This window comes from Pundamilia nyererei, unplaced genomic scaffold (genome assembly GCF_000239375.1).
Source record: "Pundamilia nyererei isolate P.nyererei 1_Seehausen unplaced genomic scaffold, PunNye1.0 scaffold00101, whole genome shotgun sequence".
Lineage (NCBI taxonomy): Eukaryota > Metazoa > Chordata > Actinopteri > Cichliformes > Cichlidae > Pundamilia > Pundamilia nyererei.
The window spans coordinates 1,059,305-1,072,167 of NW_005187502.1; the positions used below are offsets into that span (position 1 = coordinate 1,059,305).

Below are 12,863 nucleotides of genomic sequence, written 5' to 3' on the forward strand. Positions count from 1 at the left end.
TCACGTGCGCAGAGACGTTGTCGGTTCAGTATTTCACTTGTAATGTGACATCCCGAAGGGGCCAAGGAAGCCCACGGGCAGGTAGAGAAAGGCAGTTGAATGAAATCTGCATAAGCATTGCAGAGACTCACACACCGACACGCGCACGCCCGCGCGCTCCTCTCTCGTAAAGGGGCGTGTGTGTGTGGCTAGCAAGGGACTCAAACCCTCTGCATTTGCATCAGTGGAGGAGCCGAGAGCGGTGACGCACGGAGAGAGACGGACGGGAAACAAGTTGAATTAAACCAATAAGGACTTTTATTTTTATTCTGTAGATTTTTTTTAGCCTCTCTCACTGAAGAATTTTCAACACTGTTCCTCCACACGCTGGTCGTATTGCAGTTTGGACCGCGCGTGAATGAGAGCTAAACAGCCCGGGAGACCCAGAGACATCCGCGGCGAAGGGACCGTCTGTACGCGGAGAGGGGAGAGTGTCTCCGGGTGTCGGCTGTGCGCCTTTGCGCGGTTTGGATTGGACTGCGGTGCGATTCTTCCACGGCGTGTAGCCCAGGGAGGAGTTTTTTTTTCTTTTTTCGTGGGGGGAGGATACGTTGGCTTGCTTCTTTTGGAAGCTCGGGAGAAGATTTGGTGTCATTTTAATAGGATTTGAGGGAAGCCTATCGGATCCTACACTCCGCTCCACTCGTGTTGAAAGTGGAGAGGGGAGGGTTGGATGCCTGCAGGTTTGCGAGTCCTGAAGAAGCAGGTGAATGCAGCTTTTTTTTTTTTTTTTGTAAATGTATTTAACTTGTGTGAGAGACTGAAAGGAATCTTCTGCTTTGAGTCCACTTAATGTAATACAGTTTTTACACATTTGGCTGATATGACCATCTTATTATCTTACCGTCGATTTTATTGTTATTCATACACTGGCTTGCTTTCTTTTAATGCAGGAATTTAGAGTAGAGCATGCTGTGTTTACTGAGGTTCGTTCCTTTTTGTGCAGTGTGACCCAGTAAGGGCAGCCTTGAGTAACCGACTCGAGGCTACACCGTAATTTATGCTTTAATTGATTTCTTTTTAAATTTTCAGAGTGCCAGCTAAATGGTGTCACTGATGTGGGGTGGCTATTAAGAACAGTAGCGTTACATAGCTCCTGGTGGATAAAAGGCATGCAAATAAAATAATAATAATGAAATCAAGATAAAAGAAAGATGGAAACACTTTGTAGAGAGAAAAAATAGGCCCACGATAAGCACTTCGATGTAAATTGGCTTACATCTGAGCTCTGTTTTCTGTGTTTTTTAGGACTTGCACCCACAAAGGGGAACTTGGGATGAAAAGATCAGGTTTATCCGTTGGTTTATCACATAAAGGCATCGGTCCCACACACAAGCTAATGACCACATCCCGGGGAAATGCCCTCTACAATACAGCCTAAAATCCAGGCTTGAGTGGTAGCTTGTCCTCCAGGAGTAGCATCCTGCTGCTGCTGCTGTTGTTTATGGCGAGATCTCAGATAGTTGCGCGCGGGGGGTAGTGTTGTGTCGCTACGTTTTGCATTAATGTCAGACTGCTTGTTGTCACAGAGAGCGGAAGAGAGCGTGAGTGAGTAAAAGGGAGAGAGAGAGCAAGAGAGAGAGAGAGTAGTGTCACTTAACGGACCGCTGGTGCTCTGACACTCAGTGTGCCGCTCTCCTTACTTATAAAGACGCGACGCCTCTCAGACATAGGTTGGCTATTTGTAATCAAGCCAATCACCAACCTCTCCCATTCTCTACTCTAAGCCTATTGAAGCAAAGCGGGTCACAATTTGGGGGAAAGGGGTGTACCCGTGCCTTCGGAGTCTTAATTGTGTCAGATAAGGCGCTTTTAGACACTTTTGGGGAATGTCCAGTGCGCACGGAGGCGACACGCTTTCATAGTCTGCTCACCTCTCACGTTTGTGCTGTTTTGTTTTTTGTGCACTCCACAGCCAAGGATTACATCCTGCCCGGGCACCTTCTGAAGGGCCAAGGACGCAAAAGACAGGGTTGGAGTGGCTGATTCTTCGTCCGCCTTGCGCTCTGGCTTCTTTTGGAGAGGATATGGCAAGGTCGGCACAGGAGAGTGGAGAGCAGACGGCGCAGGCGAGAGGAAACCGGAGCTGAATGACAGGATGCCAGAGACCTGAGCCCGCACTCAGATCACTCCTAACTTCGTTAAGAGACACTTCAGCTTTATTTGTTGGACAGAGCGGAGAGAAGAATACTTTCCCTTGAGGAAAAAAACATCTTCTGGAGGAGTTTATTTTCAGAGGATTTTTGTTTTTGTTTTTTATATCTATATACACGTAATTTTATTTTTTTTTCCTGGTGATAAAACAAGGATGCATTGTGGATTAGTCTTTATCCTGTTTATGGGAATCCTCTCGGTGGCCAAGGCTTTCAAAAACGGTAAGTGTGACATCTGATCTCTCTATAAATACAGATTTTATGTACACTGCAAAGCTACTAATCCCGGTGTTTTTTCTAAAGATTAGCCCTCGCTGATCTCCGGGCAAACTCACAAGGCGCTCACCTGCTCATTCTACCAACGCCTAAAGAAAACCCCTCTGATATTATTTCCACACAGACTTAGTAAAGTGACTTTACTGACACTCATCTGTAGCCTTCGTTAAAACCGTTTTTACTGCTATATGATTTCACTTGTATTTATGGGATCTCTTTGATATTGCTGTTGTCCAGCGCGTTAGGGTTGTTACCTTGTTTCCGTTCAAATATTTTCTACCAAAAGGCCATTAAAATACTCCTGAATATTTGCTTTCTTTGCAGATATTTTTTAAAAAGACTTAATCCCAACAATTAAGCAGTTTTTAAACCAATTCAACTACTTTTTTTTAGGGCACCCGGGTTCTTGTGCTCCTGGTAAAGAATTTCTAAGTCAGGATGAAGTTCAAAAAGTCAGCCCAAACGCTCGGCTTGCACAACTTTCCCGGTTTCTATTCTCGGAGGTTCTGTTTCACTTCAGCTTTTATTTTCCGCTGTGAAAGACTTCGGAGGGGGAATGCGTTAGGAAAGCACACATGAGCTTTTATAACACAGAAATAAAAGCAAAAGGAACTTTGTTTTTTAACGAGGGGGTACTTTTATATGCAAGATTAAAGGAGAATGACTGCAAATAATAAAAATAAATAAACGGTAAATAATAAAAGGACGTCTTCTTGTTCGGTCCTTTGTGTTATATGGACCAGTCAGCAAAGGCTTATCATTTTCCCCTCGTAATGTGTGGCAGTGTAATTTAAGCGTGTGCATGTCACAGTATGAAATTAACGACTAAGTGAATTTCACTCGCTCGTTACTGATAATTTTCCATCACTGCGTTATTCTGCTGTTGACTAACCCTCACTGCAGAGTCGCAATCTGGTAAAAGATGATTATTTTTTTCCGCTCTACAGATAGATAAGCATGTTTGCAACATCTCGCAGAGCAGCGGTCTGGTTTTGTGGAACAACATTTTCGCTCCACGCTTACACCAAAACGTTATTTATAAGAAGAAGATGATTTGTCTACAGTGTGTTGTGTGTGAAAGAAATGGTCCTGTAAAGCTCGCTGTAGTAGTCCAAACTATTGTGTCTCTCTGAGCTGCCAGTGATGTATCACTCTCGTTTGTTTCCGTATCCTTTAAGAACTTTTCTTTTTCCTTTTCTCTCCCCTCCCCGCTCCAGATAAATGTGGAGGCAACATCAGAATCTCAACCGCCAACTACCTCACTTCGCCCGGATACCCCACGTCTTATCCCCCTTCTCAGAGATGCGTGTGGGTGATCTCGGCGCCTGGTCCTCACCAGCGGATCCTCATCAACTTCAATCCGCATTTTGATCTGGAGGACAGGGAGTGCAAGTACGTGCACCGCGCTTCTTCTCTATGAAAAACACATGTGCAAATACAAACGCTCGTTCATTCAGGCAGATTTTGTCCCCGGGGGCCCCAATTTGATCGAAAGATAGGGAATTAAAAAAAAAAAAACCAGTGAGACCTCTGCCAAAAACAGTAAATGTGTGCTTTCATTCTGTTGGCGGTGGAAGAAGCACCTACAGATTTATGTTTATTTATATTTGATGTACAGGCACTGTTACAGTGCTGTCTATAACGCCAGTCTGAATCCCACTCCTCCTCTCCTCTCATGTCTATTGCTCATGAAACTGCGCCATCTAGTGTCGGAGGTGGGTTCAGTGAAAACTGTGTTATTGTAATCCAGGTCTGGCACTACATAGGGGAGTAGGAATGTCTCGCTCCTGCCATTTGGTTTTGGAATGTCCTTGATTTTCATCTTTGTGGAGTGAAGTCACCAGCATTTAATACTGATTTGAACTGCTGTGCTTCTGCAGAAGACAGAGCGAGGGGAAGGGGGAAGTGGAGGGGATTGAAGAGGCCAAAACCTCAGCAGAGGCATTTAATTGCGGCTACTTTCTGCACTGCATGAAAAAAAGAGTGTCTATTAAAAGCGTCTGAGCAGTAAACCAGTGACTCGAAATCCAATTACTTTCTAAACAAAGAAAGAAAAAGAAGCGATTGCATTAAAAACAGCTTGTTTTAATTAGACAACCACTTTAATAAAGTCAGAACAAAGTGAAATTATCTGGCTGACATGGGATTTTTTAAAATTTACTTTCACTAGTGCCCCTCCACCTCACCCCAAACTTACTGAAAGCACTCTTTTAAGGTGGCGCTCTCAGCGACGGTTACTTACCGATCCTTATTTGACCTGTAAGCTGTGAGCTGTTGCATCCAGCAAAAAGGCTAAGCTGTTTTCAGATAGATAGTTTAAGCCGATGAAACCAGAGACAGACAGTAATGTGATGAGCCGGTGTCAGTGTGGGTGCCCTGAGGTGAGCCTTGCCTGGGCAGACTGCCTCAGTCTGATTGTGTGTGATGTGGTGTTTTGTGTGTATGTGTGTGTGTGTGTGTGTGCACGTGTGTCGGTGCCTCTGCCCTGTCTCTGTCTCAGCTGTTTGTTTACGCTGCAGGGCTCCAGAGAGTAGAGGGCTTTGCTGGATCCTGTTACTGTATCTGCGCTCCACCCAAAACCTGGACCCTACACTTTCTTTTGTGCTCCTTGAATTGGCCCCAGTGTATACGCTTGCAGGCTTCTTTTATTTATTTATTTATTTTAATCCCAGATTTAAATCCCACTTTAGCCTTTCTTTACTGCTGACAGGGGTTTAGTGCAGAGCGGGATGCTGGTGTCCTTTGGAGTGTGGGTGCTCCTTTGACACTTCTTTTGGGTTCGATTTCAGCACCAGGGAGGCCATTAAGCTGTCTGAGGTCCTTAGTTAGAAACTGAGAGTGAGGAAGGGACTGGAGTAGGAGTAGGGGCAGCAGTGACAATGCTTATGTTAATCAAATTAGTCAGGAATGAATTTCCTGTGTCTAAACACACGCAGCAAGGAGAATAGAGTTGCTGTGGGAGCAAGGAAGGTTGGTTTTTTTTTGAAAGGAGGGAGGACATTGAGCTTAGTGAGCCACTGATGTGTCATTTGCAAATTAGCACTGCTCTTTCATTTAGCAGCCACAAATTTGGTGGTTTCCAGTTAACCGGTCGCTCATACATTTGTCAGCAAATGAATGTTGTGCAGTGGGTGTCAGGAGCGCCTCGTTGCTGCTTCTGATTTTCTTTTGCTTCTCATTACGTTTGAAGAAGACTCAGTCTGCAGTGGTTAGGAGGCTATAACCTGCTTGTCCTGAGGAGAAAGAAAAAAATTAACAGATGACTTGAGTCATTCTCTGATTCATGTGGGCCTCACAGAGATTGCACCTGAAAATGGGGTCAGCCTAACCCACAGCTTTTTTCCTATTTTTAACCCGGTGTGCCGTTTCATTTTTAATGCTGTTAATGGAGTGGTTTTCATGGGACTTTGCTTCTACTTCGTAACATATTCTACACAGACACACACACACACACACACACACTCCACTCCACCCTCCTTAATTTCAAAACTATGGCACTGTGCAACGTGAAGGCTGATTGCTGGCCTAATAGCTGACATGGCAATGTACATGGGTAACTTGATTATAAGTGAGGGAACATAAGTGACTCATGTATCTGCAGACAGTAGTTGGGTTGGGTGCGATTTGTGTTGAGCCATCAGAGCCCCTCTTGGAGCCCCACTCACCAAGTCAACCCTTTACATAATGGAAACTGATGAGAGCCCAGAATGGCTTCCTTATCTGATGGACCTGCAGAGTGGGTGGAGGTGGAGGCGGTGGGGTTACAATGCATGCTTCAGTGCACTGCCTTGCAATCTAATTAGTGGGCAAATGGAACACACATGCACCACATGTTCTCCAACATGGGTCTTATCAGCAAACTAAACAAGAAGCACTCAAAGTGGTGCTCCTGGAAAAGAAAAGAAAAACAGCCTTCCCCGTGAGTGGAGCCTGGCTGCCGTGCTGCTGCTGCTGTTGTTGCACGTGCTCGCTCCCCTTGACAGGTTTGTTTGGGGAAGTGCAGGGGCCTGTATCCTGCAAGCTGGAGGAGGAAAACACTTCATCACGGAGATAAGGCGACTAAGTGAGCCCTGCGATTCTGAATGCAGAACGTGTTTACCTTTCACGCACCGTTGTAGACTTTCACAGAGTGGAGTTTTTCATGGGGGCGGGGGTTGGGGGGAGCTGGAGCCGCCCTCACTTGCCTCACGCAGCTAATGAAGTTTGAGGCAAAGGCGCAGCCCGCATCAAGGCAAATATTTGAAGTCAATTCGATCTGAAAGTCGTCGGAATGAGCGAGCTTAGCCGGAGTGAAAAGCTGGAGTAAACAGATATGCTTTCGCTCCGCGCACCTATTCTCTCTCTTTATTCACGGTTATCTGATAAGGCCTGTCAGGCTCACCTGGCTCCACTAGCTCTGTCGTGGGGAGGTATAAGTGGAGATGGATCTAAAGAAGCGATGGGAAGGTTTTATATTTGATTAACAGACTCGTGTCATCATCATCATCATTATTATTATTATTTTTGTGAGATTCAAGTAAATCTGGTGAATGTTTCTAGTTTTAAACTCATCTAAACCAAGACCTAGAAATATTTCATCTGAAGCTGGAGGCTGTTCTTTCCACCTCCTCCTCTTCCTCCTCCTCCTACTTTCTTGCTGAGTCGAGGAGGGGAGCCAACTTTCTCGAGATATGATGTACTCCTGACAACATTATGAATCATTGATAGCATTGGATTTGCTGACCAAACCAAAAAAAAGCAAGAAAACAAACCCCCTCCAAAAAAGCTCTTCTGTCTTCAGCTCACTGAGAGCTCCCTTGCAGTTTGTAAGCTAGTCGAAGTCGTGCTAGAACAGAGAGAGGCATAAAAACGAGAAGGAGACACAGCCTCCTCTTTCTTTGCCTTTCCCTGGCATTTTCCTGAGACCTGGGCAGGGTACTTTCCAACGTGCAGAGTAGCATGAGGAGGGGTTCAGATGACACGTATTACAGGATGGTACTAAGCGGAGGAGATATTCAAGGAATGCCTTCTCGAGCAGCTCTTTGTGCGTGAGATCGAAAACATCCCACCTCAACACAAAGTTCAAAAGTCATCGAGCTCCCCCTCAAATCTTCAGGTGCCTGTAAGCTTGGAAAAGTTTCCTTTTTTAATTATAATTTTCTCCTTTTTCTGTCCTTATGCCCCTTTGCTGCAGTCTCTTACTGAGTCCCCCCCAGCCCAGCCCACCCCTGACAACACACACACACACACACACACACACACACACACACACACACACACACACACACACACACACACACACACACACACAGAGCTGCTTGGCCTGCTGGGAAGACAAACATTCTCTGTTATGTCCCTTTTATAATAGGCATCCTACCCCTTGTGGCATGGAGACCAAGTCAGAGCTCCAGAGGTGACAGGAACTTGGGGAAGTGGGGGGTGGGGGTATTAACTGACCCTGTAACCATGGCTCTTTCTTTGTCATGTGGAATCCCACTAACTCCACTCAACATGGGCACAGTGTCCAACAAAGGTGACTGCCACCTGTTTCTAGGAAGTGAGAGTGGAGGACAGAAGGGGATTTAGGGACAAGATCCTCTTGGCCACTTTCCCTAATTCCCTTGTTACCATTCCAGCCTTAATAGCACACAGCAGCTACAGTATAAAGACCAGCAGAGCTTCACGGCTGGTGGTGGTGGGGGACAAGGGCTCCTCCCTTAATCTTAGCTGCTGCTTGCTTGTTTTGATTACCCACCTCACAATCACTCTGTAACTTATCTTGCAGCTGCAGGCGAGGCACAAAAAATGGATGTGGCATATGCCAAGGCACAAGCCTGCACAGAGGGCCACCACATGAGAGGAATGCTTCTATTTTCTATACAAGTTGTACTATGATTTCCTCATTAAAAAACAAACAAACATAACATTTACTAGATTCGTACTTAATTCTGATGCTCACATGAAAATGGATGGAAAAAATACAAAGTTATCATAGCACGAAAAATCAAATCTTATGAGATCCAAAACACACATGCATCGCTTTTCCCCGTGTGGTCTCTGGAAGAGGGCTGCAACACCTTGAAACAACCAGCCCTTGTGTTGGTGCTTGAGTGTCGCAGTCCCTGAAGCTGTTCTGCTGTTTTTCCAGCATTGTTGCTTTCATTTTCCCCTGAGCACCAGTGTCTTTTGTGCAGGGAAAGACTTCAGTTAAGCAAATACAAAAAGTTAGTTAAAAAAAACAACAACAAAACGCTGCTCTGACACTACAGCTCATACGTGCAACAAGTGTTGCTTATTCTTCTCAAAACTGGCTGTGCAAGGTAACTGCAGGCAAAGGACCACAGGTGGACTGTTTGTTTAGGAGCCGTCAGAGGAAAATAATTAAAACGGGAAAAAAAAACAGGAATGCAACAGAAATGTTCTGTTGGCAGGTGGTGATGTGGTGGTGGTGGTGGTAACTCTGAAAGGAGGCGCTGTGATCCACAGTGCTGCCAGTTGGGTCTCTAAATTGACATGGATTATTAGAGATACTTACAGCCTGTTAGAGGGCATTTATTTCTGCTGTCACTCTGTTCTTTATGTGTGTTTTTTTTTAAGTGCATGTCACTGAAGCATCCATGCTGGGGTGGGGTGGGGGTAGGGGAGGTCAAATTGGCACCGTGAAATCGGCGCTGCAAAATGGAGTGCGTAGGGCGACACCGCTTCTTTTAACTAGCGGCTTTGACAAAGGCAGCTCAAATTGTGCACCTGATATTCTCTGCAGCAACAGACTCCTACAGCTCATAACAATGGAAATCAAATCAGAGGCGAAATTACATTGAAACACTGCGCCTTAGGAAAAAAAAAAAAAAAGCTTGTCAGCAGCATCTCAAAGAGCAGGCAATCCACTTTGAATGTGTCTTGTTTGGACTTCACTGTAATTATACGGAGCCTTATTTTGCCAGCAAGGATTCAAAAAAAGAACTTCCCCAGACGAGCGTTCTCGGTGCAAAAAACGCAACTCTTAATGAGGCAGGTGAGCCTTTAAAGCAAAAAGCAAATGAAAGCCGCAGTTAATTAACAGGAGGGCAGAGCAGAACAGACAGCAGACAGAGATGTTGCATCAGAAAACCACTGACCTTCACTCTCATTACTCTCTTTCTTCCCCTTCTTCATCTCTCTTAAACATGGAGGGCTTACTCCCCGGCTAATGAGCGGGATTAAAGTAGGTCGGGGCACATGTGTGCTCGCACATGTATGCGTGTGCGAGCGAGTGAGAGTGACCGTGGGGTTCAGGGTCTTTTTTTTCATCCACCGGTGAAGTGTTTCACCTTGGCAGCAGCTTGGAAGGGCAGTCTGATTGAAAAGCTTTCTGGCCGTGGCATCTGCCATCCTCCCTGCTGCTCTGTCACCACGTTGATTCATGCACAACAACCTAACCACAACCGGGAGGTGAGCCACTCTGCCTCACAGCAGGAGGCAGGTCCACTTCACGGCAGAGGAGAAGGGGAGAAAGGAGGGATGAGGGAAGGAGGGAGGGAAGGGAAAGAGGGGGGGGGAAGGGAGACGACAAGCTCCGGGCTCGTGAACAAACCTCCAGATTTCAAGTCAGCAGTCACATATCTGTGACAGCACAAAAGCATCAGCGTCTCACATGTCTGCCCGTTTTGTTTGTCATCTCAGTGTGGGAGTGAGCTCCTTGTGTTTGCCAGGGTCTACTATCCCTAAGCTGCTCCTGGCACACTGCTCAGCTCTTTCTTTCTTCTTTCCAACCCAGTACAAGCTTCCCCTATATGGAAGTTTCTTGTGGAGTGGAGCTGCGGCCCACACAGCTTAGATATGTCAGCCTTATGCTTTTTTTTCAACCTCTTTATCCAAAACAGATTGTAAGAAAAAAAGGGAGCCGAATAGAGCGACTCCTGATTACAGGAGAACATTTGGTAATCTCGGCTCTCTACATCTATTAACTGTAAGAAAATGTAAGAAAAAGAGGAGAAAAGAAAGGAGAATAGACGAGGGACTTCTAGACGCTTTAATGCTGCGTGGCCGGGCTTGTCAGACACGTTTCACTCAGTGGTCTAACCTTGAAAGGGGGCCCGTGATTTTGATTGATGTGGCCTGCTCAGCTTGTTTGTTGTCCTAACGCCACGGTGCGTACAGATCCACAAGGAGCAGCAGGTGGGAGGGGGTGGTCTCGGCGACCACAGGGCTCTCTATTCAGACAATCAAGCCAAAGTCTCCAGAGGGGGTTCTCTTAAGGTAAAGTTTGTTTGCAGTGGGTGAGAGGGTAGGTAGGTAGGTAGGTAGGAAATAGGAAGCCAAGGGCCCCCAGATAGATCCCTGGGGTCATTTTCGGTCACTGTGTTTGCGCCACAGCGGGTTGTTGGCTCTCTGGTGGTTCTTCACCACTCAACTCAGCGTGATTCGGCGAGGGCAGCAAGCAGACAGTGATTGATGGGGCGGTACCCCACTGCTCCCTGATTGAGTTAGAGCCACTCACAATCCCTCGCTTTGTTTGCTCTTTGCTTGATCTCCCCTCACTAAATTGGCAACAGTAGTTGTGGTCTTTCTTTCTTTCTTTCTTTCTTTTTATTATGACCACTATTACATTTTTTTCCTCACAAGTGTATTTCTTTTGTTAGCTGGTGGTAATTGTAAAAACGGCCTTTATATCTGGCCTAGCAGCAATCATTTGTGGTGTTATCTCAGTAGGGTAGCACTATAAGTAATATAAGTAGCTGGGGTGTCTGGCGCCAGCATGACCCTCGCTCATGAGGGGATAACCAACCAGAAGGCTCCTCTCTTATACGTATGTCTATCACCCGCAGGCTTTACCAGAAAGCAGGGGGAAATAATGCAGTTAATCCAGCTCGACGGTAACGTTCAATTGTCAGGCAAGTAAATGGAGGAGTCACCTTGCCCTCCAAATGTTGGCAGAAGCTGGCTGGTCATCAGCACTTAAATCAGCTCTGCAATGCCAAGAATTCAGCCTCTCTGCCCATCGCCACGGAAGAGATGCACTGCTTGGCGTGTGGCCCTCACAGCACGGCCCGGTTGGCTTTCAGAGTGCTGCATCGTTGGAAAATCTGACTTCTTTGCACAATCTGGGAACAATGCAGTTGTCAAAGTGAAATAAAGTACGAGGATTTAAACATTAGCTTTTCCATCCAAGGGCTGGTTTACATTGAAAGGAAACTGCCCCGAATCTGGCATCGCCTGATCTCCTCACTGTGCAAACATATGTCCCAACCGTAGAAACACTTCCCTCATTTATTTTCTTCCTCTTCTCACTTCCTTCCTCTTCCTGTTAACATTCAGAAATTCAGGTTGTGCTGTCTCGAGTCTGAGGTCAGGTGTAGTTTGTTCTTTTTTTAATCGGTCGCTCATACCGAAGAGGACACAGTCCCAGTCCTCCACGGGGGAGGGGGAATGTTCACATGTTCACAGTTCTGTCCTGCTCCCAGCCAAGTGACTAGATGTCCAGCCAGATGACCGGGTCATGAAGTACCCTGCCCAGACTGCTCTCTGACCCACTCCAGGGAGGACAGAGAATGGGAAGAGGAGGGAGATTGTCAGTGGGGATGGATGGGCTATTTAATTGAATAATTCCCGGTGCAGTTATTATTACCATTGCCCTCAAGCATCCTAAGCATTGCTGAGCCATGTGTAAGAACTCACGCCACTGACCTTTTTACTGGATTCGTGCTGGCACCTGTATCAGCTGTTTGCATGCTTTGCTTTTCTCTTTTCTGGCTTGTCCTCCACTCCCTCTATCACCAACTGAACTTCTCTATCTCCCCTCAGCTGTTTCCTCTTAACACAACCAACACCTTCACCCCACCCACGCCGCACTCTTTCTCCCCTTCCTGTCCATTGTGGAGAGGCAAGAGAGTTTTGAACAGCACCCGAAGGCTTTACCTCTAGCTGACCTCAAACTCAGCTCCCCTCCTCCCTTCCTTTCCTCCTTTTTTTAACTCTCCTTGTCAGGTTCCTCCTGCCTCTTCTTTGAAAGCAGCATGCTCATTACTCGACAGGGAGCGCTGCTATAAGCAGATAGATGATTACCTCTGTAGATGCTGCTGGATGTTGGTTCTGCTTCTGTTTTTTTCTTGTCAGGCCATAAAAGCTGAAGCAAAGAAGAGCTCACATAGCTGATTTTTGTCCTATGTGAAGTTCAGTGGGTCACTAGCACAAAGTTGTTTACAATTATCTCCTTCTTTTTTTGAATGCTCTTCTTTTCACATGGTTCCAGCAAGCCTGACCCCAATCATGTACTGTACATCCTACACATCCAGTCATGAACAGGATATCTAGTAATACTTTGTCCTCTAACAAGGACCCTAACCCATACCCCAAACCACACACACACACACACACACACACACACACACACACACACACACACACACACACACACACACACACACACACACACAC

General features: G+C 46.1%; 1 protein-coding gene across 2 annotated transcripts in view; it reads left to right on the forward strand.

The window, feature by feature from the left end:
- The first annotated feature begins 2,161 nt into the window (after positions 1–2,161).
- nrp1a (neuropilin 1a) overlaps positions 2,162–12,863 on the forward strand; it is a 59,209-nt gene continuing 48,507 nt past the window's right edge. The window contains exons 1-2 of one of the 2 annotated variants that reach the window (XM_005740563.1): positions 2,162–2,414; positions 3,686–3,860. In XM_005740563.1, the coding sequence (XP_005740620.1) occupies positions 2,348–2,414; positions 3,686–3,860 (242 nt within the window). In that variant the 5' untranslated portion in view covers positions 2,162–2,347. The remainder of the gene's footprint in view (positions 2,415–3,685; positions 3,861–12,863) is intronic. The other variant, XM_005740562.1, reaches the window with a different exon arrangement.